At 38.7% G+C, this 22122-nt stretch overlaps 3 protein-coding genes, 1 long non-coding RNA gene and 1 other non-coding gene across 6 annotated transcripts; 3 read left to right on the forward strand and 2 right to left on the reverse strand.

Moving 5' to 3' along the window:
* The first annotated feature begins 772 nt into the window (after positions 1 to 772).
* On the forward strand, positions 773 to 7652 carry ddx52 (DEAD (Asp-Glu-Ala-Asp) box polypeptide 52). The gene is made up of 15 exons (XM_056396479.1): positions 773 to 929; positions 1180 to 1435; positions 1958 to 2082; positions 2201 to 2386; positions 2477 to 2620; positions 3977 to 4088; positions 4173 to 4245; positions 4361 to 4564; positions 4655 to 4745; positions 5003 to 5125; positions 5227 to 5377; positions 6242 to 6317; positions 6729 to 6800; positions 6933 to 7187; positions 7481 to 7652. The coding sequence occupies exons 1-15, from the start codon at positions 843 to 845 to the stop codon at positions 7500 to 7502; spliced, it is 1977 nt and encodes a 658-aa protein (XP_056252454.1). The 5' UTR covers positions 773 to 842; the 3' UTR covers positions 7503 to 7652.
* Positions 5218 to 9188, reverse strand: LOC130181984 (uncharacterized). The gene is made up of 3 exons (XR_008829650.1): positions 9120 to 9188; positions 5537 to 5630; positions 5218 to 5353 (listed from the first exon to the last, which is right to left on the reverse strand). It is a non-coding gene; the product is annotated as an uncharacterized LOC130181984 (long non-coding RNA).
* On the forward strand, positions 9149 to 11824 carry rpl23a (ribosomal protein L23a). Its single transcript, XM_056396482.1, has 5 exons — positions 9149 to 9287; positions 10430 to 10610; positions 10878 to 11054; positions 11453 to 11522; positions 11758 to 11824. Exons 1-5 carry the CDS (start codon positions 9218 to 9220, stop codon positions 11770 to 11772), a joined length of 513 nt encoding a protein of 170 aa, XP_056252457.1. The 5' UTR covers positions 9149 to 9217; the 3' UTR covers positions 11773 to 11824.
* On the forward strand, positions 10661 to 10732 carry LOC130183099 (small nucleolar RNA Z17). Its single transcript, XR_008829784.1, has one exon. It is a non-coding gene; the product is annotated as a small nucleolar RNA Z17 (small nucleolar RNA).
* Positions 11825 to 12470: 646 nt separating the features above from the next.
* birc2 (baculoviral IAP repeat containing 2) lies at positions 12471 to 21644 on the reverse strand. Of its 2 annotated transcripts, XM_056396480.1 has the most exons (14): positions 21570 to 21644; positions 20900 to 20986; positions 18638 to 19552; positions 18233 to 18513; positions 17523 to 17825; positions 16892 to 17180; positions 16355 to 16454; positions 16122 to 16200; positions 15975 to 16023; positions 15352 to 15594; positions 15083 to 15181; positions 14301 to 14456; positions 13925 to 13966; positions 12471 to 13597 (listed from the first exon to the last, which is right to left on the reverse strand). In XM_056396480.1, the coding sequence occupies exons 3-14, from the start codon at positions 18729 to 18731 to the stop codon at positions 13404 to 13406; spliced, it is 1929 nt and encodes a 642-aa protein (XP_056252455.1). In that variant the 5' UTR covers positions 18732 to 19552; positions 20900 to 20986; positions 21570 to 21644; the 3' UTR covers positions 12471 to 13403. The 2 variants fall into 2 exon arrangements, with proteins under 2 accessions (XP_056252455.1, XP_056252456.1); XM_056396481.1 differs by lacking the exons at positions 20900 to 20986; positions 21570 to 21644 and adding an exon at positions 20080 to 20783.
* Positions 21645 to 22122: the final 478 nt, after the last annotated feature.

The following is a 22122-nucleotide window of genomic DNA, read 5'->3' on the forward strand; positions in this document are numbered from 1 at the left end:
GCCCCTCCTCTGAGACAAAATGAGGTCTCATATAAATAGAAAATACATATTGTATTGTTGCTGACAGAAAAATATACCCTTTAATTGAAAAAAGAAGAAAGGAAACAGTAATATGGCTTGTTAGTGTGTTGATCTTTAAGTATCACTTTGATATTTTAGGAGTAATGATGTTCATGTTTGGACTATCACCGGGCCATTATAGGTAATGAACATGAATAATAGTCAGAACGGAGTAAAAAGTACATCTGAAATCTGAAAAAAAAATGAAAACACTCATAGCCAACAGAGACTGAGCCCTTAACATCCAACCAATTTTTAGAAACAAAATCTGAGGTGAATAACTGTTAAGTGTTCACAGTTCATTTACAGTAATATTCCAACAATGAAATAACTGAGACTGATGATAAAATCAAATTGTATTCACAATCATGTATATATATATATATATATATATATATATATATATATACACACACACACACACACACACACACACATATTAAATTAATAAGAAACACATATTAATTAAAAAAAGTCGCATTTACACTTGAATCATGTGCCTGGTCTGATTCTGTGGCAAAATAATATGGATGGATTATGAATCAACATGGAGCATAGGAAAAGGGCCCCCACCCATTTACATTCATTTTGTGCCTTTTTGTAGTTGTCTGTATGTTTGTTTCGTGTCTGCATCGTAGTGTGCATACAGTTCTGTACTTTCTGTGCTCTTTTAATGTCTGATAGTGTTAGTCACAGCCAGTAGGTGGCACCAGAGGTCAGCGGTGGATGATCCCGGTTTGATTAGTGATGCCTGGATCAGTGCAGACCACGCTGCTGAAGGAATGGACGCTTTCGAGTTGTTTCGGAAACTCGGAGCTGGAGCAAAATTTGACCTGAAGAGGTTTGGTCAAGACGCAGCTCGGTTTAAGGTAAAGTAAACATGTAGTAGATGATATACTGGACGAAAATAGTGTTTAACAACAGCAGCTCGAACCATGGTTTAATCTATTTTGGTCAACCTCGGTTTGTACTAGCATGAAAATGTGCTGCAATGTTTGTTTTTTGAATATTTTGGAAATTGTGGCTAGATTTGGCGCCTTAATATCACATTTCATTAGATAAGTGGTGGAACACAATTTTGTATTTACACATACAGTTTACCCCTGCCTCATTTTGTAGGTTGTCAGATCTCACGGAGGGGAAGCGTCCTCAGATCCTCTATCTGCGATCGATTACTTTGGCACAGGACCGGCCAATGGAGCCCAGAGCAGGACCACGGGACTGGAGGAGGACGTGGAGGATGGAGGAGAGGAATATGAGGAGGGAAGTGAGAGTGGAGATTCCAGTGCAGGAGGTAAAAGGAAGCGAAAGGATGAAGAAAGAGAAGTGACGACGAAGAAGCAAAAGAAAAAGACAAAAAGAAACCAGGTGGAAGGTAAATGATGTTTACTGTTGACCAGATGTTTTGCTGGTTCCAGATGTTTTTTTTTTGTATCCGTGAACTATGTGATACATGTACAAAGCAGTTAAAGAATTCAAATAATATTAAGACGTGAACTTTTTGTTACTTGTGTCCTCTTCTAGTTTAGTTTAATTGATATGATTAATTGAATGTTATTGCATGTGAAAATTTTCCTTTGGGCTCAGGTAGCTTTTGATAGGTATTTTTTCCCTTAAAAAATGTTATATAGACTTAGCAGTAAACTCATTAATCGAAAATAGGTTGGTTTATTGGCAATGAAAATTATAAGTACTTGCAGCACTCGTTTAATCTGTCATTTTAAACCACAAAGTAAGTGTTAGACAGACTTAGAAAGTTGGCCACTTTTCTCAGTAACGTGTTTACTATGTAAACTTAATATCACAACAATGGTATGAGATGCTATTTAAAATAAACGCGATGTAGCAATCTATTTCATATATTCACTGATGTTTGCTGTGCTCTGTCTGCCTGAAGCTGGCGGCACGGAGGGAAATGGCATCAGCTGGACCTCTTCATTGGACAGAAAGATCCAAAACCTGCCAAGTGAGGGGAAGGACAAAAACTCTCTGAAGAGGCTGAAGCATCTTCATCAGGAAAAGGTCCCCACAGAGACACAACTCACAGCACATACACAACTCTTTAATAAAGGGATTTAGACAAATGTAAAAATGATGTCTACCACTGAAATGTTTATTAAGGTCCCTTGATTGATTTTAGGTGAATCGTACTCGCTCTCAACACCGTATAAATGTGCACGGCTGCGACGTACCCGACCCTGTGTGCACATTTGAAGAGCTGCAGTCCGAGTATCGTCTCAACCCGCGTGTCCTTCAGAACCTCAAAGACGCAGGGCTGAACTCCCCGACGCCGATACAGATGCAGGCAATACCGCTCATGATGCATGTGAGTACAGACGCACGCGTTCAGTGGTTTGTAAACAGTATACAGACGGTGGGTTTGTGAGGATTTCTGTGTGACTGGTTTCTCTGTCAGGGTCGGGAGCTCCTGGCGTGTGCCCCCACAGGATCTGGAAAGACGTTGGCTTTCTGTCTCCCGCTGCTCGCTCACCTGCAACAGCCGGCCAACCGGGGCTTCAGAGCTGTGGTTATCTCCCCAACCAGAGAATTGGCCAGCCAGGTATACACAGACACACACACACACACACACACACACTCACGCTGTATTGTTAGGTGCTTTCAAAGCCGTATTCATCGATTTTCCAGTCACTTGGGGTGAGCAAAAAAAACAAGCTGTAAACACAACACTGATATACTGTCATCTCGTAACGTTTTGGCTAACAGTTGCTTATTTACATGTGTGGCAGATTCAACATTAGCAGTCACTTGGCGTCACTTCTATCTGGCCTCCTAATAAAGATAAAGTGTAATAATAGTCAGTGTCCTTTGGCTCTGTTTTGGTCTTCAACTACTGAGGGAAATATGTTCACTATGGTCACCAGCTAAGTGTGTCTGTAGCTTACAAAGGGTTTATCAGAGGGTTATTTTTTGTGGCTTTTTTGGTTTTCTGCAGCTGGAAATGAGGTTGATAATAGCTCTGAGAGTGAACTAAAATGATAAATTGGCAGACCAGAAAAGCAAAACAATAAGATGACAGCTAAAATGCTTTGTAGAGCTGAGGGGAGCTGCAGAGTCAGGTGATAATTCTCTGTGGGTTCATTGCTACAAGCTTTCACAAGACACTATTGACAAATTCTTTATTTAAAGATATTGATTACTGCTTCTTTAATATTGAGATTTTATAGCGACTATAACAATATTTTACACTAAAAATGAAATGAAAATGTGAAAACCAATATGACAATGTGAAGCTTTATGGTGAGTAGTGAGCCTCAGGTCATCGTTTAGCTGTCCGATCCTTAATTGTGCCGTTTTGGTTCACTCATGGCGCTCTGACAGTGTTGTTTTCAACCGCAGAAGGCAGCTGGTTTCAGGGGAAAAGATCTAAAAACCTGCTGTACACTACCTGCTCCGCACCGAACACCAGCAGTTAAAGACCAGCTGCAAAACATAGTGGAGCATTTAGCCACTAAAAGGCCAGGTATCTCCTTCAGGAGTCAGTGAAGAATGAAGAGAGTGAATACTGGATTTATCAGGCGGACAAAAGCTCCCAATGAATGGAAATATTGCTCTGTAACTGCAAGAAATATGCAGAAGTTTGCTAACAAGTTTGCCATATCAACTTAAGGTGATGAACACCTTGTGTCTACTGCCCCCAAGTGGCCAAAAAAAGTTCAGAATCACTAATTTTACAAATCAATCGTGTTTCTCAAAAAAGTTTATGAAATCTGTTCTGAAATACTTGAAGATGCCAATTACAGTTTGACTTAATAATAATAATAATACAGCATATTTACTGATGTCAAGGAAGGAGGCATGAGCATCCAGGTTTCAATCCTTACGGAATGCAGTTTCAGGAGGATCACATATTGTACGTTGTCTTGCTTTCGATCAAGTTTTGTTGTATTGTGCTCAGACCTACAGAGAGCTGCTCCGCCTGTCAGAGGGAGTTGGATTTCGAGTTCACATCATAGACAAAGCTTCCCTGGCAGCCAAGAAGTACGGACCGCAGTCAAACAAAAAATATGGTAAGAAATGGCAGACTTGTTCACAGAAGACGTAAATGTGATCGCCCGTCCTCATTATTTACAATCCTACGTTTCTGTGCACAGACATACTGGTCAGTACTCCAAACAGACTCATCTTCCTCCTCAAGCAGGATCCTCCAGCTCTCGACCTCAGCAGGTAACATCTGATCTGCTACTTTTTCTTTTTCTTTTTTTTTTTTTTTGCTCACTTTTAGGTTGTTTCTTGTCTCTATCTCCACCGTTTATCGCCTGATTGTTTTCTTCTTGTTCAGTGTGGAGTGGCTGGTGGTCGATGAGTCCGATAAGCTGTTTGAAGCCGGTAAGACGGGCTTCAGGGAGCAGCTGGCTACAGTGTTTCTGGCCTGCTCTGGTTCAAAGGTGCGCAGGGCTTTCTTCAGCGCCACCTGCACGCAGGATGTAGAGCAGTGGTGCCGCCTGAACCTTGACAACCTGGTTTCAGTCAACATTGGACACAGGTAATAATCTACTTGTAACGCTCTTCATTTTTGATGGATTTGTATTGGCTTTTTCTTGCATTGGAAAAACTGAATTTATCGTCCTCTCAGAAATACAGCTGTTGAGACGGTGGAACAGGAGCTGCTGTTTGTCGGTACGGAGAACGGCAAACTGGTGGCCATGAGGGACATCATTAAAAAAGTACGGAAACATCAAGGAGGTTACTTTTCAAGCTTTTGAAGAATTTATTTTGTTTAATCGTTTTGTAAACTGGATCATCCCACAGTCGTGCGTTGGATTACTTTATTTTTTTTTTTTTTGGCTCAATGCAAAAGCTTGGTTCATTAATACATTAAATCCTGACATGGATTGGGACATGGAACAGTTAAACAGTCAAACTCAGTGTGTAAGACATTAAAAAACACATGAAATGAAAGGATGTCTCTGCTTTATTTCAGGGTTTCCTGCCTCCCATGCTGGTGTTTGTTCAGTCTATAGAGCGAGCACGGGAGCTTTTCCATGAGCTGGTGTATGAAGGCATCAATGTAGATGTGATCCACGCAGACCGCACACAGCAGCAGGTACATACGGACACCTAACACACTGTATTGTTGGATCACTCTGTGTCACTGATGTGCGACTTGGTATTTATCCTCCTCCTCTGTGACTCTTCTGATTTCAGAGGGACAATGTAGTGAACAGTTTTCGCTCTGGGAAGATTTGGGTGTTGATCTGCACGGCTCTGCTCGCCAGAGGAATCGACTTCAAAGGAGTCAATCTCGTGCTGAACTATGACTTCCCCACCAGCGCTGTGGAGTACATCCACCGAATTGGTTAGTTTTTTATTCATCTATTTATTGGTTTCATCCCAGCTACCTTTTAATCGTAATACACTTGTATGCCATCACATTTTTTACCTCTAACTCTAAGATTGTTACTGCTTTAGATCTATGTTTTAACACAGAGGAGTTGGACTCCCACTTTAATCACACCTGTCAGACTCCTGGACTCCTGTTGCCCCCTACAAAGACAAGATCAAATCCACCTCAGCCCTAGTTAAACAAATCCACCCAGGAATTAAAGAGCCTGTGGGAGAAAGGAGAGAAAGTGGGGAAAACAGGTTTACATGTATTTTATGAAATCTGGAAAGACAAATGAAAAGCTATCAAAAAGTTAAAGATGCAAGAAAATCCTTCTTCTCTAATTAAATTTTGGTTTTTATTATTGAAGTAATTGTATGTCTTTTCTCTTTAACGTGACCTCATATCTGTCCTTCCTCTCTCTCCTGCTTTCTGTTGTTATATATTGCCTCCTGAGTCTCTCGCTTGTTATTGCTTTTGCTTTGTTTTCAGAACATTATGTAAACTTTGTTTTTAACAAATATGTTTTTAACGATTAATCATTATTTATTGTGTAAAAAGACAAACAATTTCGGGTCACAGCCTCACAAACCTGAAGATTTTTTATATCATTGTGAATTAACTAACTCGGGTTTTTCATCAAAATTGGAGCCATAATGTTGCATTCTGGACACTTGTTATGGGCACATGATGTTTGATTCTACAAGCGAAATAATTAACTGAATAATCAAAAAAGAATAAAAAATCAATCATCAATAATACATAGCATCATTAGTAGTGGCCCTAATCCTGTGTTGTCTCCTTTAATACATTTCTCCTCTGTTTGATGTTCCCCAGGTCGTACTGGCAGAGCTGGACATCAGGGGAAGGCCATCACCTTCTTCACAGAAAATGACAAACCACTGCTGCGCAGGTACGTGGACACAGTGCATGAAACTTACAAAAAATGCAAACTGATCTTACTTAGCAGATAGGAATGGAAGACTTGCTTTTGTGAGTGTGACCCTGGAAAATGAGTACGCCAGGCGGCTGATGGCAGTGAAAGCGAAGTTAGTTTTTCTGTCTGTCTCTGCTGTCAAAAGGCAAAAAGCCCAGAAAAATCCATTAAAGAAAACAATCTACCTGCTGTACAGCGATGATACTACAGTAAAAGTGTTCTGGGTTAGACATTTGGTTCACTTTTCTCCTCTTTAAACATGACATCAAAATATCAGTTTTTGCAACAACATGCAGCAGGAGCCTGCACAGATTTCAAGTTTCTTGTTTTTCTGTGAGATGTTTTACAGTTTACACTTTGACTCTGAATATATTTCTCTTTTAACAGCATTGCTAATGTGATAAAACAAGCTGGATGTCCCGTCCCCGATTATATGATTGGCTTCAAGAAGATACACAGGTAAAGAATTAATGAAATTTCACAATGAGCAAAACATCTAAAGTCATTTTTGCTTTTAATAGTTGCTTAATTGATCCCTGTAGGTTTTGGAAATATGCTTCTAATAGTCCATCTTTATTTGTTTGTGTCCAGCAAAGCGAAACGCAGACTTGAGAAGAAACCTCCCAAGAGAAGCACCATTTGCACAACTCCTCGCTTCTTAATGAAGAAAAAAGGCAAAGCACAAGGACAGAAGCAGGCAGCGGGTGGAGAGCAGCAAGGAGAAAAGAAGACAAAAGAACAGGGACTGAAGAAGAGAAATAAAACGCAAAAAGAAGAGGGAACAGACAAACACAAGAAGACGTCACAGAAGACAGGATCGAATTCTTCTGGAGCCAAGTTAAAAAAGTAAGGATGGCGCTTCATGTGCATTTAAATTCCAAATTATTAATAAACCAGTTAACCAGAGCTAGACAAATGTTGCTTGTACACATAAAATAAGTGTCTAACTATATCTGTTTTGTGCCATAAGAGCTGGCTTTTCATCCTGATTATTCACTGGACCCCTCTAATTAACAAGTCTAAAATCTGGAATCTGTTCATTTTTGGATAAAATGATATTAGATGTGGTTCGTGTTGATGGTCATAAATAGCCAGAAAGAAAATAATTCAAATTTTCTTTTTTTTTCTCTCTTCCCCAGGAAAAAAGGTGAAGAAAAATAAGCCTCAAGAGGAATAGAGAGTGGCACAAGCAGACTGTTATGAAAATGTGATGTGGATTTTTTTTTTTTTTTTTTTGAAATCTAATTTACTGCTAATTTTCACATTTGTGCTTTGTATAATCAGAGTATAAAATAAACAGTTTTATATATAGTTGTGTTGTTTTGTTTCTGTTAATTTTGTTCACCTGCAACTTGAGACACTGACAGTAAATACACTTCAAGCTAGACCCAAGTCTATGAGCCAGATAAAGGAATGAAATAATATAGATAAAACTGTAATTGAAGACAATTGGGTGAGAAATGGGAAAACAAGTTCTTAACGTCACAAATTTATTTGTGAGTTCAGCACTTAACGCAACTGTGGGGCTTCTGTTTGTTGGGGTTGTGTAGACCTGATGAGGGAGGAGGGAAAGGATAAATTCTGCTTTATATGTGGGCTTAATGGAAGTCTATGGAGGTCGATTTGTTTCAATATAATTTGTGTGAACAGATCCACAATCCGTGTGTAAATGTGTAATCTGTAAATATAAAACACCAGAAAATAAATTTGCGAATTTACAAAAATATCTTGCAAGTATAAAACGGATTTGCAAATACACAAACAAATTCCACAAGTAAAAAAAATGATCTGTGAATAAATTCAATTAATTGACAAATTACAAATTTACAAATAAATGAAAAGCATTCGTGAATGTCTTCCTAAAGTTTATAGCTTTCAAGCAGACATTTGTGAATCAAATTTCTATTTGTGAAGTGGAAAAGCATTTGTGGATCTCTATTCTACGCTTGTGGATTTCAAATTTTACACACGTTTTGAAACAAACTTTCCACCAGTCTGAACCAAAATCAAGTTGTATCACTTGGCCACTGCGCGAACACATTTAAGCACCTGTATAGTAAGGCGTTAAAAGTCATAATATAATAAAGGCATAAAAAGTCACAGTATATTAAGCTATAAAAAGTCATAGTATAGTAAGGCATTAGAGTTGTTAATTAAACTAATGTGCATGTCTTTGGATCGTGAGAGGAAGCAAGAGTACCCGGAGAAAACCTACGCAGGCAGAGGGAGAACATGCAAACACCACACAGAAAGGCCCAGGACCTGGGATTTGATCCCTGAACCTCCTCAGTTTGAGGCAACAGTTCTAACCACTGTACCAACAAGTCGCCTCATCACAAAGTCATAGTCTAGAATGGCATAAAAAGTCATAGTATAGTAAGGCAAAAAAAAAAAGTCAGTATAATAAGGCAAAAAAGGTCACATGCGTAGGTTATAAACATGTCATACTATAATAAGGTGTAAAAATATTGTATAGTATGACATAAAAAAATCATAAAAAGATAAGGCACAAAGAATTTTTAGTTTAAAAAGTCCTAGATTGTCGTATGGTAAGGTATCGAGGGAAAAGGGATAAAATAGTAAGACATAAAACTCATATGACAAGTGATATGAAAGGTGATAGTATAATAAGTTATAAAAGTCATAGAATAGTAAGGCATAAAAATATCATAGTATAGTAAGGTATTAGACACCTAATGTGCATGTCTATGGATTGCGGAAGGAAGCTGGAGTACCGGAGACAACCCAAGCAGGCACAGGGAGAACATGCAAACTCACCACAGAAAGCACCCTGGATATATATAAGTCATCTGCATTCAAGGGAGTTCGGTCGATTCTCTTAACTATCGCGATACATTTGCCATGAGATCTCGCCCATGCATTATACTTCAGGAAACCCCGTTCAGTCTTCCTTTCTCAACATGGCACCGAAGGTGAAGAAGGAAGGTCTGTCAATCGTATCATTTTGAATGTCTAAACTGTGAATTTTTCTGTGATAACGTCTCTAAGGTTCAATAGACGTACCCGAAATGTAAGGATAAAGCGACAGTAGTTAAAATAATCTTAGGGTGTGGTTGTCAGATGTTAAAATGCGTAGATAACGCAGACTGTCCCCGGCATGTATGCTGAAACGTGATGCTAAGCTAATATTAGCATGTTAGCGTTGATAATGCTAACTAAATGCTGCCTATTAAGAGTAATGGTTCTGTTCCTATTTCGTCCGAGACTGTTTCTGATTCCCTTTAACTAGACAACATCAAGATGTCTTAGTAGCCGTCTTAGCCGTACTATGATAGGTTGTATATATTAGTTATGCGGTAATGTTAGCACTTGCTGCACCTTAGCGTTGTTTTAAACGTTGCAGTAGTTACACGTGATAGCCCCAGCCTGTACTTTATTAAAGAAAATAAATCGAGTGTCTAAAATATTTGTTTTATTGGTTGATGACAGTGGGTCTGTAACATTAAATCTGTAGGGGGTTTCGGCGATGCAATGCTATTCAAGTTTTTCTAAAAGAAATGTGATTGTAGCATGAAGCCCTGCTTAGTACCTAGTTTGGTAGAGTAAAATGCGGCTTTTGATATGTTTAAGCCCCGCAGTAGAGCTGATATGGTTGTGCGCGATGGCATATGTAATTACGAAGTTCTTTTATTATAGTGTGTATTTTTGTTCACGAATGTATGTGTGTGTGTATATATATATATATATATATATATATGAATAACTTAGACTGTTACCATATGTGTCAATTGCTGTCAGTTAAAAAAAAAAAAAAAATCTCTGCGTTGTCCTGAAAAATGCTTCAGTGGTACTACTACACCACTCAGCAGTCATATCATGCAGAGGTGAAGTTTGTTTTCATCTCTCAGCTCGTCAATGTAAATGTAGATTTTTCCTGATGACCCTCTGTGAAGGGGAGACTGATTAACTCTTAATGCCGTCTAAGGACTCGTTTTGGCACAATTAACATGTCATGTCAGGTATTTTTAGAGGTGATGGTTCTGTTTTCTGGCTTATTATTGAATTACAGACTGCAAGAGCATGAACAACTGACCAATAGTCTAACACATGGTATTTCTCTGACTTAGCTGTCCCTGCCAAGACTGAGGCCAAGTCAAAGGCTCTGAAGGCTAAAAAGGCTGTGCTTAAAGGTGTACACAGCCAGAGGAAGAAGAAAGTAAGGACTTCACCCACCTTCCGTCGCCCCAAAACCCTCCGTCTCCGCAGGCAGCCCAAGTATCCTCGCAAGAGTGCTCCTCGCAGGAACAAGTGAGTGACAATAACCGCATGCTACTAACAAACTGACAAGGATTAAACTTGGTGCATATGATGGTAAAAGCGATCAAAGTATGAAAAAGCATGATTCCAGCTTTATAAACTACTGATGCACCCAGCTGAAAAATTTTTCATGTTTGTTGCAGAGAAATTAAGTAATAGACATGTCATGTAGTACATGTAGAAAATTGTCTTTTTTGTAGAGACAGAAAAGGGGGGGCTTTTGAATATACATAATAATCATGTACATTTTTTCTGTAGGTTGGACCACTATGCCATCATCAAGTTCCCCTTGACAACAGAGTCCGCTATGAAGAAGATTGAAGACAACAACACACTTGTGTTCATTGTGGATGTCAAGGCAAATAAACACCAGATCAAACACGCAGTCAAGAAGCTGTACGACATCGACGTCGCCAAAGTCAACACACTCATCAGGTAGAAATCTTAACCCAGGCAGAGCTGAATGCAAGTTTCATTTTGTCCTGTTGGAAACTGAATTGCACTGATGGCATTATTTTGTGCAGAACCCTTTCCATGTATTATTCTTAGTTCATACCAGAACAGTGGTATATGGGGTTACCATAACCACAGCTATATTTGTAGTTTGTTTTATTGGACTCAGAAGTGAAGTCACAATAGTTGATTGCGTGACTTAATATACCTTTTCTAGGCATTTCATCTGGTGTTTTGACAGTTTGGATTTGATTCAAAATGTGGTCTAGGTAGCTTTTTGAACAACAACTTGATCTCACCTTTTATAAATATAAACTTGATAGCAACTGTCCTTTCATTATTTCATCTCGACTGTCTGTTTTGTTCTGACCCATATTCAGGCCTGACGGTGAGAAGAAGGCGTACGTTCGTCTCGCACCAGATTACGATGCGTTGGATGTTGCAAACAAGGTGAGATGTCAGTCATTCAACAGGGTAAAAGGGTTGGGTTTTAAGGCTAGTTCAGTTCAACATTATGGTAATGTTTGCTTTCAGAAGTTGTCAGTTCTGTGCAAGTGATGTAAACTTTTATTCAATCTGAATGTTTGTGATGCATTCAAAGGAACCACTGATGCCAGATAATACAGGTACAGTTCTGTTCACGCTGTTGATGAACAATGTGTAATTCATGTCTCTCTCTTCACAGATTGGCATCATCTAAACTGTGGCTGAAGAGACTAGTGGAAGAATAAATATTTGTATAAACAAATTGATTCAGTGTCTTTGTATTTTTGAGTTGTCTGCCTGAGTTTTAATTTTGGTTTCATGCAATTACATAGGTGATAGTAGGTAATATAATATAATAGGTAAAATGGTTTTATACAAATAGTATCAGGCATCAAAGCTGTGTGTTTGTGGATAGTGTATTTTAAATATGCAATAAGCTTGATTTTGGTCAGTTTGGCTTTGTATGCAGAATACATGGAGCATTGGTTGCGGTTAGTTTATTCCATGAGTGACTAGTCTGATGCTCTGGTAACCAGTCCAGAGAAACCAAGTTTGAATCTATAATCTTACAGTACTACTATATAATGTGTACATAGTTTTGTAGCTGTAATTTTACTGAAGTTGGTGATATAACTAAAGCCTTAGTAATGGTAATGTACTTGTTGAACATGTCCTTCCTAAAATGTCCATGGTTGAACTGGAATGGCTTAGAATAAAGCACAAGTACTGCTAATGGGGAACAGACACATTAGACTTGCTGAAAATGACACTTAGAGGTGCAGACAAAACCCATATGAACATTAGCTGAATTAATACCAGTGCAGATCACAGCTGACAGTTGTCAATTCCAATTGCCAGTTTCAGGTGTGAAAGCTATGGGGCAACGCATGATTCCATCAGATGCCCGAGAAAGGACTTTGACTTGTGATTTTTAATGAACAGAATATATCCATATTTTTATGTAACATAAATACAACGGCTGTAGTTACATGGGGGATGTAGGATATTTGGTCACAAAAGTCAGTTTAATTTGACATACAGAAAAATAAAACGCCTTAGATTTTGTGAAGGAACTGGTCAAAAACTAACAGAAGCCCTGCAGTAAATATGGTGAAGTTTATAAGTTCGGTTTTAAATACAGATGATTTAATTCAGTCAGCACTGGGTCTACTTGTATCGACAAAACTCTGAGACTATCCCTCTTCTAATTGAGGACTACAGTACCAATCAATTACCACCTCGGGTCACAATCAAACTTCTGTTTATGAAGCTGCTTCTTTAATGATAATTTAATGTAGTTGCTGCCTGTACTTGACCCTTAATGCTCAACAATGACCGTCTCATTGATGCGTCTGATAATCAAAATGACTGAAGCCTTTAAACTGATGTTGATTATGGGGCTGCTGTTATAAACTTTCCTTATAAGACAATCTTATGTTATTTTAGGAACAATAATATATTGATGTTTTTGTTTTACATGAGTTAAGATCAATAACAGTGGAACACATTGTTTTGAACAATGATTTGATTATTTTATTAGATTTTTCATATTTGGATATTAATAGATTAATAGTATACCTATGTCAAACATATCAACCAAAGAAGCATATTTGAAAAATCCATCACCTTGTACTCTTACTGTATTCTTATAAGGTTATGTCTGTGAGCATTATCCGATCATGTAGATAAATGATATAGAAAGTTGCCGATCTCGTCAATGTCTCTGGCCAGGTAAATCACATATTAGAAAACCTTTCCAATAAATATAAATTTGTATCATATTGCTTACATTCAATCACATCATAGTGACACATGAGACTGAGGGAGCTCGGCTCAGTCTCCTGGTTATGAGAGGAAGGTTCGAACTGTGCCTTTAACCAGACCTCTGCAGATGGGGCACTTTCGCAGAGATGGTGCGCACTCTTTGCACACCACCAGGTGTCCACATGGGATGAAGACAATGTTGACTTCTTTATCCATGCACACCTTACAGGTACGCTCCTCCTGCAGGCGCCGCAGCTGCTCCTCCATGGGAAGGTCTGCAAAGAAAAAGATAATTTTCCTCTTAAATCCAACATATTAGTCTGCAACAATTTACCGGTAATCTCAGGAATCTAAGTATCATTAAGTCATATTTAACATTTCTTAAACTTAAAATGGTGTATTACATCAAAAGACCCATGGAGTCCAAACAGTGTGCATCACTTAAATATTAACACGTACTTGTATTTTATGCAGAAAGTAACATTTACATTTAGGAATTTCACATGACTTTAAAACAGAAGTTACATAGTGATCCACAATGAAGCACACATTCAACTGGCAGAACACAAAGTTCTGTCCTAGGAACAGGTGTGTCTTCATACCTGAAAGATCTTGGCTTGGTGATGCAGCTTCATTTGACTGGGCTGAAAATGTGAAAGACAACATGCACTTAGGTCAGACTTTAGTCAGTGCACAGTGTAAACGAATATAAACCAACCACTGCATCTCATCACTATCTTATGTTTAATCTATTTTTTTTTTTTTTTTTTTTTCATTGATAGTTATACCAAGCCTAAGCTCAGAACAACTTAATGCGGTGGATTTCAGCCTGGACTTAAGTAAACCACTAAGCTACAGTTTGATCACTGTATTTTTGGATTTTTTTTTTTTTTTTTTTAAATCCAGGTTAACAGTTTCTGTACAAGGTGATCCACACACAGAACCCTTAGTGGCCGAAATATAAAATATTTTTCATACCCATGAGATCTCTGAGCAGGTGGACATCGTTTTTCTGGATCCAGTTGCGGAAGACCTCAGCGGCAGCGTTACCCTTTGTGAGGATGAGCTCTATCAACCTGGCTGTTTGCTGCTGGGCCGACGTCTGAGCCTGAAGACTGCTATACTCCTCAGCAGCTGCAGGTTAACAGGGAAGAGTTAAATCCCGATCGAGGTTTCTGAATTTACATGCTACAACTGTATAATAACAGCTAAAATGATAAGTCCAGTTATTCTACAAAATGCTGCTTGCAAAAATATCATGTTGCTGAATTATCACTTGTGAGTCGAGATTATATATTTCAACATGTATCTGTATTATCTAATGATAAACCACTAAACTTGTGTATGTTTTTTAACTAAATGAAATAAAATCTACTATATGTATATTACACAGACTCGAATAACCATACAGTTATACACCATTAACTGCAGCCGCAGGTTCAAGATACTTTGTACATTATCCTGTGATGAAGGGCTACAACTTTATGTAGTGGACCCAGCTACATTAATCTCAGAAACCTCATTGTAGTAACAAATTGTGAGGTAATTTAACTAGCTTCATTAAAGGTGCTCTCAGATACTAAAGCACTACTTAGCAACGAGTTTTACAACTTTAGTTAATTATAATTTTAAGATTTGATTAGAAATAGTTCAACTATAGCTGTTATGAAACAAAAACCTGGACACCAGAGTATCAAACTCTTTGTCTTCCAAATCTCAGACTAAAACACACAAAAAAGGATTATACATATACAACATACATAAAACATTTTGCTCTCTTAAATGGTCCAACACTGGCTCGACACTCTTTAAGCGCTGGATCAAAGCCGCTTGGTGTCTCTTCACAAAGGTGAAACCATCTGAAACAAAGGGAGACTGAGTTATTAAAGGAATTTATTGTTGGTGGTTTTCAAAAGCTTGACTGGTCTGAGAACAGCTGATAGTACGACTAACACTGAAATCCATTGCTGTTCATTTTCATGGACAATAAATGGAGAGGAAGTGCTATATTTTCCGCTGTCAGCTTTACCTGAAGCCATTGCCTCTGCCAGCATCTCACGCTCCTCCTCCCTCTTCTGGTCTTCAGCACTCAGCAGGTCTGAAACCAGCTCCTGGACTGTTCTGTAGTTCTCGCCACTGGTCAGGATCTTGCTCTGGACCGTTTGTTTGACTAGACTCCTCTCAAAACCCATCTCCAAGGCAGATTTAATCACAGGGGTGTTCATCATGACGGCGTCCTCAGATCGCTCCTCTCCTGGACCGAGGTGCACCACTGAGAGGAAGACAGAATAGACATGTCAGGCTGGGTGATACGACTTCTTAACTTATTTTAAACATTTCACATGTCAGTCTGGAGTCTATTTACCCCTTCGATTGTATCGTTTGACTTCGATAAGCTTCATTTAAGCACCAACACAACTAACAGTTTTATAGATGAATGTCAAAGACGAGTTCGGGCAACCTCTCTCATGATGCTAAACAGAAATTGACAATAACTCAAATACACAGCTGCAATTTCTGATTAATGAGCACCATATGATGTTCTGTCTATACTCTTCCTAAATGGTCATCTGGTGTTAAAACACAGTACTCTTCAGTGGATTATTTTTTAACCTTCTCAAGTATGTTGATATTATATAATTGTACACTCACCAGGTGGATCCACAAACTCTCTGGAGCTGGCGTCTCCATTTGTTAAAAGCTTTTGGAGACAAAACAAAAAAATAAGCATTTTCAAAACGACTCATTCTATGCCAAAAGTTTGAAATGAGAAAATATATTATGCTGCTCTCTACTAACCTGCTCAAAAAGCCGAGGGAAACGAGCCTGGATCTGGTGAACAAACTCTTGTCCCTTCTCCTGGAGCAAATATTCACACCTGCAATTAACCCGAGATACAAGAATACAAACATTCATTCAAACCATCCCTTTACGTGTATTTGGAAAATCAAAATATACATGGAATACAGTTTAAAGTGCTCTGGACACCAAATTTACCAATCAACATAAAAAATTGAAACAGCAGCACTTACCGAGGAAACCATTTAGCATGTTCCACCCAAGGATCATCTCCAGACTCCCAGCATCGCAGACCGCCATCACAGCAGAAACACTTGACATCGTCATTACGACCTTGAGGGCAAACAAAGAGCTCTCAGTGTGACAAATGGTTTTGGGGGGAAAAACCGCAAAATCATTGTGATTCTATTAAAGATGACTGTTTGAAACTAATTTGAATACGTTTCTCATCTTTCATTTTCTCTTTCGCTTGAAATATTTCATGATCACATTTTGGTACTTCATGTGTGTTCTCAACATGAGAACATGTGATTCCCTAAAAAGATTTTTACCAGGACTTTCCAGCTCAAATGAAACTGGGCAAATAGTGACAAATACCTGTCAGCTGTGGAACCCCCCACTCTCGAAACGTACCAGTGGGGGAAACTCTTACTGGTATCAGAAGGCACAGAGAAGAAATGCCTTCCTTTCAACCTTTCATCTGCACATTAAGAGTACATTTTTCTTATGGAGGTCACTGAATAACTGTCTCTCTTTGATATTGTCCTCACCTACATAGTAGAAGCCAGCTTTAGCCAGCTGGTCAGGGCGCACAGGAATACGAGACGGCCAATTGACAAAGGTAAGCAGCCTTTCTTCGCTCTGCTGCATGGCGGGGTTGGACACGTTACTAAGAGCTGGGCCTCCTGCAGACAGTTGGGACGTCACTGCTCCAGACGCAGCTCCAGCCATTCCGGCTAGCGACACGTTGTCAGCTCTATCCCCCCGGACAAAACGACAGTTCGGATAATGTCTCTGATGTTCGGATACGGCTCTATCACCTGGTTCCCAGTTACTCAACTGCAAATTCAAACAAAAACTCTTGTCATGTCCACTGTTCAAAAACATTAACACCCTGACATACCCATGGTGCTGGTTGTGCTTGTGAAGTGGATGTGCTGCAACCTGCTGCCCCAATTCTAGTACTAATAGTAATACTAGTGGTACAATATAGTAATACAACATACAAGAAGGGAAGAGCCACAAAAAGAAGATAAACCATCCCATTAAAGTGACTCAAAAAATGTGCGATTTTGAATATGACTGTACTCTGTGTACTGATACATGTAAACACACAGCTAAGCTAGTTAGCGATTTGCTTCCTGAGAGCAGCTGTGCTTGTGTCCCAGTGATGACACACACCTGTCCTCCGCAGCTGAAGCAGGCCACTCGGTCGCCTTGGCCTAAATAGTAGAAGCCTGCTTTGGCAAGCTCTGCGGGGGTGATGATGGAGAGTGTCCAGGAGTGGAAGGAGTCAAGGCGGTCCTGCTCTCTGCGCATGCTGGGATTGTGGCATGTTGGTCTCTGGTGGGACATGTCCTCAACACCACGAGAGCTCAGTGGGCTGGAGGGCGGCGGAGCAGAGAAACCCATATTTAGGTACCCGACCGGCTCATCACCTTGGCTTACTGTTTGGTTAGGAGCAGCTGGGCCTGGACCAGAAAGCTGGAAGAAAAACAACAGAGGAAAAATACTAAGAATATCATCATGTCGCTAAATGCTACTAGTAAAGGTAACTGCAATACTCAATGGGTTTTACACATCTCTGAAACTCTGAATTCATGGTCAAAAACAGATTCTGTTGTCAAAAACAAAACAATTTCACTGACTTTTCAGCCCCCCCCCCAAAAAAAACAAAAAACCATTTATACCTATGGGATGACATTTTTTTGTTTTATTATTTTTTTTTTGTTTTTTGTTCTCTGTATCTCTCCGCCCTCCCTTTTAGTAAGTCAAAATTTGAATCTAAAAACAATAAGAAAAAGTGTTACATTCAACATTATATTTCTATGATTTCGTCTTGCTTCAACAATGGGGGAAAAAGTTTTGTAAGAAACTTCCTGTGATCTTACCGGCATGGCTGGAGCAATGCGGAGTGGAGAAAAGGCAGAGTGAGAGGAGGAGAGCAGGTTGGCTGTAGATGGGAGGCTCTGGATGAAGGAGCAGGTGGGAGAGAGCTGTCTGTGTCTCTCTGTTGGACAGTCTCCGGCCTGCCAGCCCTCTGCCGTCACGTTGCACCTGAAACACTGAACCCGGTCACCCACGCCGGTGTAGAACCAACCTGCCCTCGCCAGACTTCGCTCTGTGACTCCCGAACATGGGAAACGAGCAAAAGTAGAGATCCGGAAGAGCTCTGCAGATTAAAACGACAATATATTGACACATTTCCATCACATTAGAAAGTTAGATGGATAAATAAATGCAAACATATTATAAATATATATCTGATGAACAGAAAGAATAAAAGAGATAGGTACCTGAGGAGTTATCATACTGTAGGTCAGGTGGAGGTCCGTTACGACACAAGCCCATCAAAAATGGGCTGTTTTTGAGTTGAACAAGAGTTTCCATTTTGAGATTTAATTTTAGTGAATAAGGGAAAAGCGATGTCCTTCAAAAGGGAGAGAGGTTTGAGAAAACCCAAGGTCTTATCCTCTCACACAGACACACTCAGTCATACAGAAACTGAAAATTGTAAAATAGATAAGGGGGCAGAAGAAGTGGGAGGGTTAACTCAGACCAAGACAACTGAAAAAGAATGTGAGGCTTGCCTAAGTGTCAAACTTAAAAAAAAAAAAGTACCACTCTGGCAACCAACATTATCACACAGCATTGGACATATCTGTTATTTATCCTCCTCAATCCTGGCTCTGTATTACATGTAGCTCGTACAGAGTACCACCTCTGAACATTTAACTGAAACTACAATATTTATTTTTCAGCTACAGTCCCAGCACACGTATGTCCAACAAAACACATCCTGTGCAGTAAAAAAAAAAAAAGATGGACTATTTTAAATAGCGTAATTAAAATGAATTCTCAAAGCAGTAATTATATCACACTGTGATCAGATCACCCAGGATCGGTGAACACTTTATTATCTGGTTTATTTACCTCAGACATGGTTAATACATTATCCAACCATTTAAACTTAAACATAAGGTATGTGATTATGTGCACCAACAATATAAATTAAATAAATTCCTCAAGCGCACACATGCATACATACAGACCATGGGTTGTGTGATCTCAAACCCCTCCCCCCATTTCGGACATCGCTTTTGTAGGTGTCTAAGCCTCCATAATCGAATATTAAAAACCCAATAAGAAAATTTATATCCTCCTTTGGTAAGGATAATGGGCTTCCCTCTTTAGTTTTGTGTTAGCAGCACCTGTGGAAATGAAGAAAAAACAGACAAAAGAGAAAACAACAGTTGATTTGTGTTCATGTAGAAATTCTTCCTGGAGTTTTTTAACATCTTTATGTCATTGTCTCTATTTGTTTAAAACTCATAATTACAATAACACATGTTTATATTTATATACATTTATTGTTATAATCTCCCAAAACCTCTTAATCCTTAATGGCCACTTTCCTATAATAATTAAGATCATAGGATCTGAGTATTTCCCTGAAGATTCATGTCATATAGCATCAACACTATTCTAAAACAAAAAGATAAGAGAATTTGTTTTGCTGTCAAATAGTATACAGAGGGATTCAACAGAGAATTATTTTAAACATTTCTGATAAAGCATAAATCTCATGAACACAAACAAATCTGCCAATTATATTTTCAATGAATCACTGGTTCTTGTAGAAAAGACTGTAAAAGTTTTCAAGGGGCCGAAGTGATTAAAATTGCTTATTCTGTCTGACTCAACAGTCCAAAAGCTAAACATATAATGATTTGATTACCTTTTTTTTTCTTTACCAATGACCTAAACTATTGATCAGTTAAAGTTTAGAGGGATCCCCATCCAGAAAGAGAAGCAACCAAAATCATCGAAGTGCTTTTTTAAGCAAAAATGCCAAAAGCTCACATAAACCAGCTTCTAAAATGTACACATTTGCCATTTTTTAAATAATACTCATGTCAACATATTTGTTTTTTTTTTTACTTCTGGTCAAACACAAAATAAGGCATTACATTATGTTAACTCGGGCTTCAGGGACTGGTAATCTAAACTTTCTATAGTAAAACTGGTGGAATGCCCCTTAAACAAAGCTGCCAAACACTTTCTTGTAGATCGACTAATCAATCACTCAGATAATCCTTTCAGAATTACGACTGGTGGTACTGAATTAGACAGTCAAATAAAGACTATACGTAACAGCATTTACTGTTATTGTTTCCGACTGGATAGCTAGGTACTTTCCTGAATACGAAAAGGGTTAATCAGCCAGACTCTTCCTGGCTCAGCTCTGGTTACGTTTCGGCCAAATTCTGCCCTTGTAGCTAAAGTTATCTTATGTCATACGATGGATTTAAACGAGGTTTCAGCAGTCAAGCATTAATTAAAATAAACAGTCAGCTAGCAACACCGCACGGAAACCAGTTTTGATAAGATCAGCAGACATTTAGCTTGCTAACGCTAACATATGCTAACGCTAATAACAGCCAAACTTTGCCCGCACTGATATGTCCAGCATCACAGAGAAAGAAAATTGAAACTGACAAACACACGGGACAAAACACAAGACACCGCAGTCGATTCCAAGGGTATACCACACTCACCGTTTCGCAATTCCGGCGACTGGCGACGGAAAGTCCCGCTGATGTCGACGTTTCTGGAGAGCGACTATACAGCACCGCCTCTGGCTGCTTCCGGTTGAAAAGTCAAGAACATGAAATAAAACAGAATTATGAATGACCGAGGTCCGAAGACCCTCAGTAAGACCCTGATCAGCCCATAGTCCTTGAGTTCCCGTTCACTGCTGGTTCCTGGCAGCGTACCACAGTCCCCATGTTCACATAAATTAGGCTATATTACAATAATAGGTTACATAAATCTGAGTCAGCATAAAATTACCTACATCCTCTGGAAAACTAGTCTGTTTAAATGCAAACACAGTAAAATACTGTCAGTAGAAAATGAAGACAACACTGACACTGTTGACTTTGTCACTGATACACAAATATTAATATAACATACCTACATATGTTCATGTCTACTATATACTTGAGGGCACATGGTCAATGAAAATAAAACGTGAGAGTTAGATCTACCCGTATGTCTACATCTAATGTATATATAAACCAAATATAAAAAAATTGTCTTAACTATTGTAACAACAATAATGTGTTAAAAGCATACACTGTATATAAAAAAAGTCAAGTCTTGTCAGGTTATCTCAGATTATTAAAGTTAAGATAAAGGTACATGGAATATTAGTAAGATACTTACATGTTGAGGCCTTATTGAAGACTAGTCAGATGGTTAGAGTATGAGCTGTCATTTTAACCACTTTATGGTATTTCCCATGAACTCCCCATACAGCAACCACTTCCTCTGACTATGCCACGCCCCCTTTTGTCTGGCTTTTCATTGGCTCTTTTAATATATTTTCTTTTTAAATGGTAGCATGAATTTTGACTCATGATTGTAAAGTACCTGCAGTTTTCTCTTCAAGGGTAGTTTAGATAATTTACCATTACCATTTATAAATACTACTTTTATTGTTACAGAGAGATCCAAACATACTGGAAATCCCTAGTCTAAAATGTTGTGTTCAAGAGCAGGGAGTTTATCAAACTTCTAATAATTACACTTTTCATTTATCAAGTGACTTACTTACAGTGAAGTGTAAAAGTCCCATGTGATCATGTGAAAGACCACATATGCTAAGAGAAGAATTAGCCAATCAGATATATTGATTAACTCTACATCTATCATATTCTACATTAAAAAAAAAAATCTGTAGTTTATTCCATTCATGCTCAACTCAACTCCATCCTTC

This window comes from Seriola aureovittata, chromosome 15 (genome assembly GCF_021018895.1).
Source record: "Seriola aureovittata isolate HTS-2021-v1 ecotype China chromosome 15, ASM2101889v1, whole genome shotgun sequence".
Lineage (NCBI taxonomy): Eukaryota > Metazoa > Chordata > Actinopteri > Carangiformes > Carangidae > Seriola > Seriola aureovittata.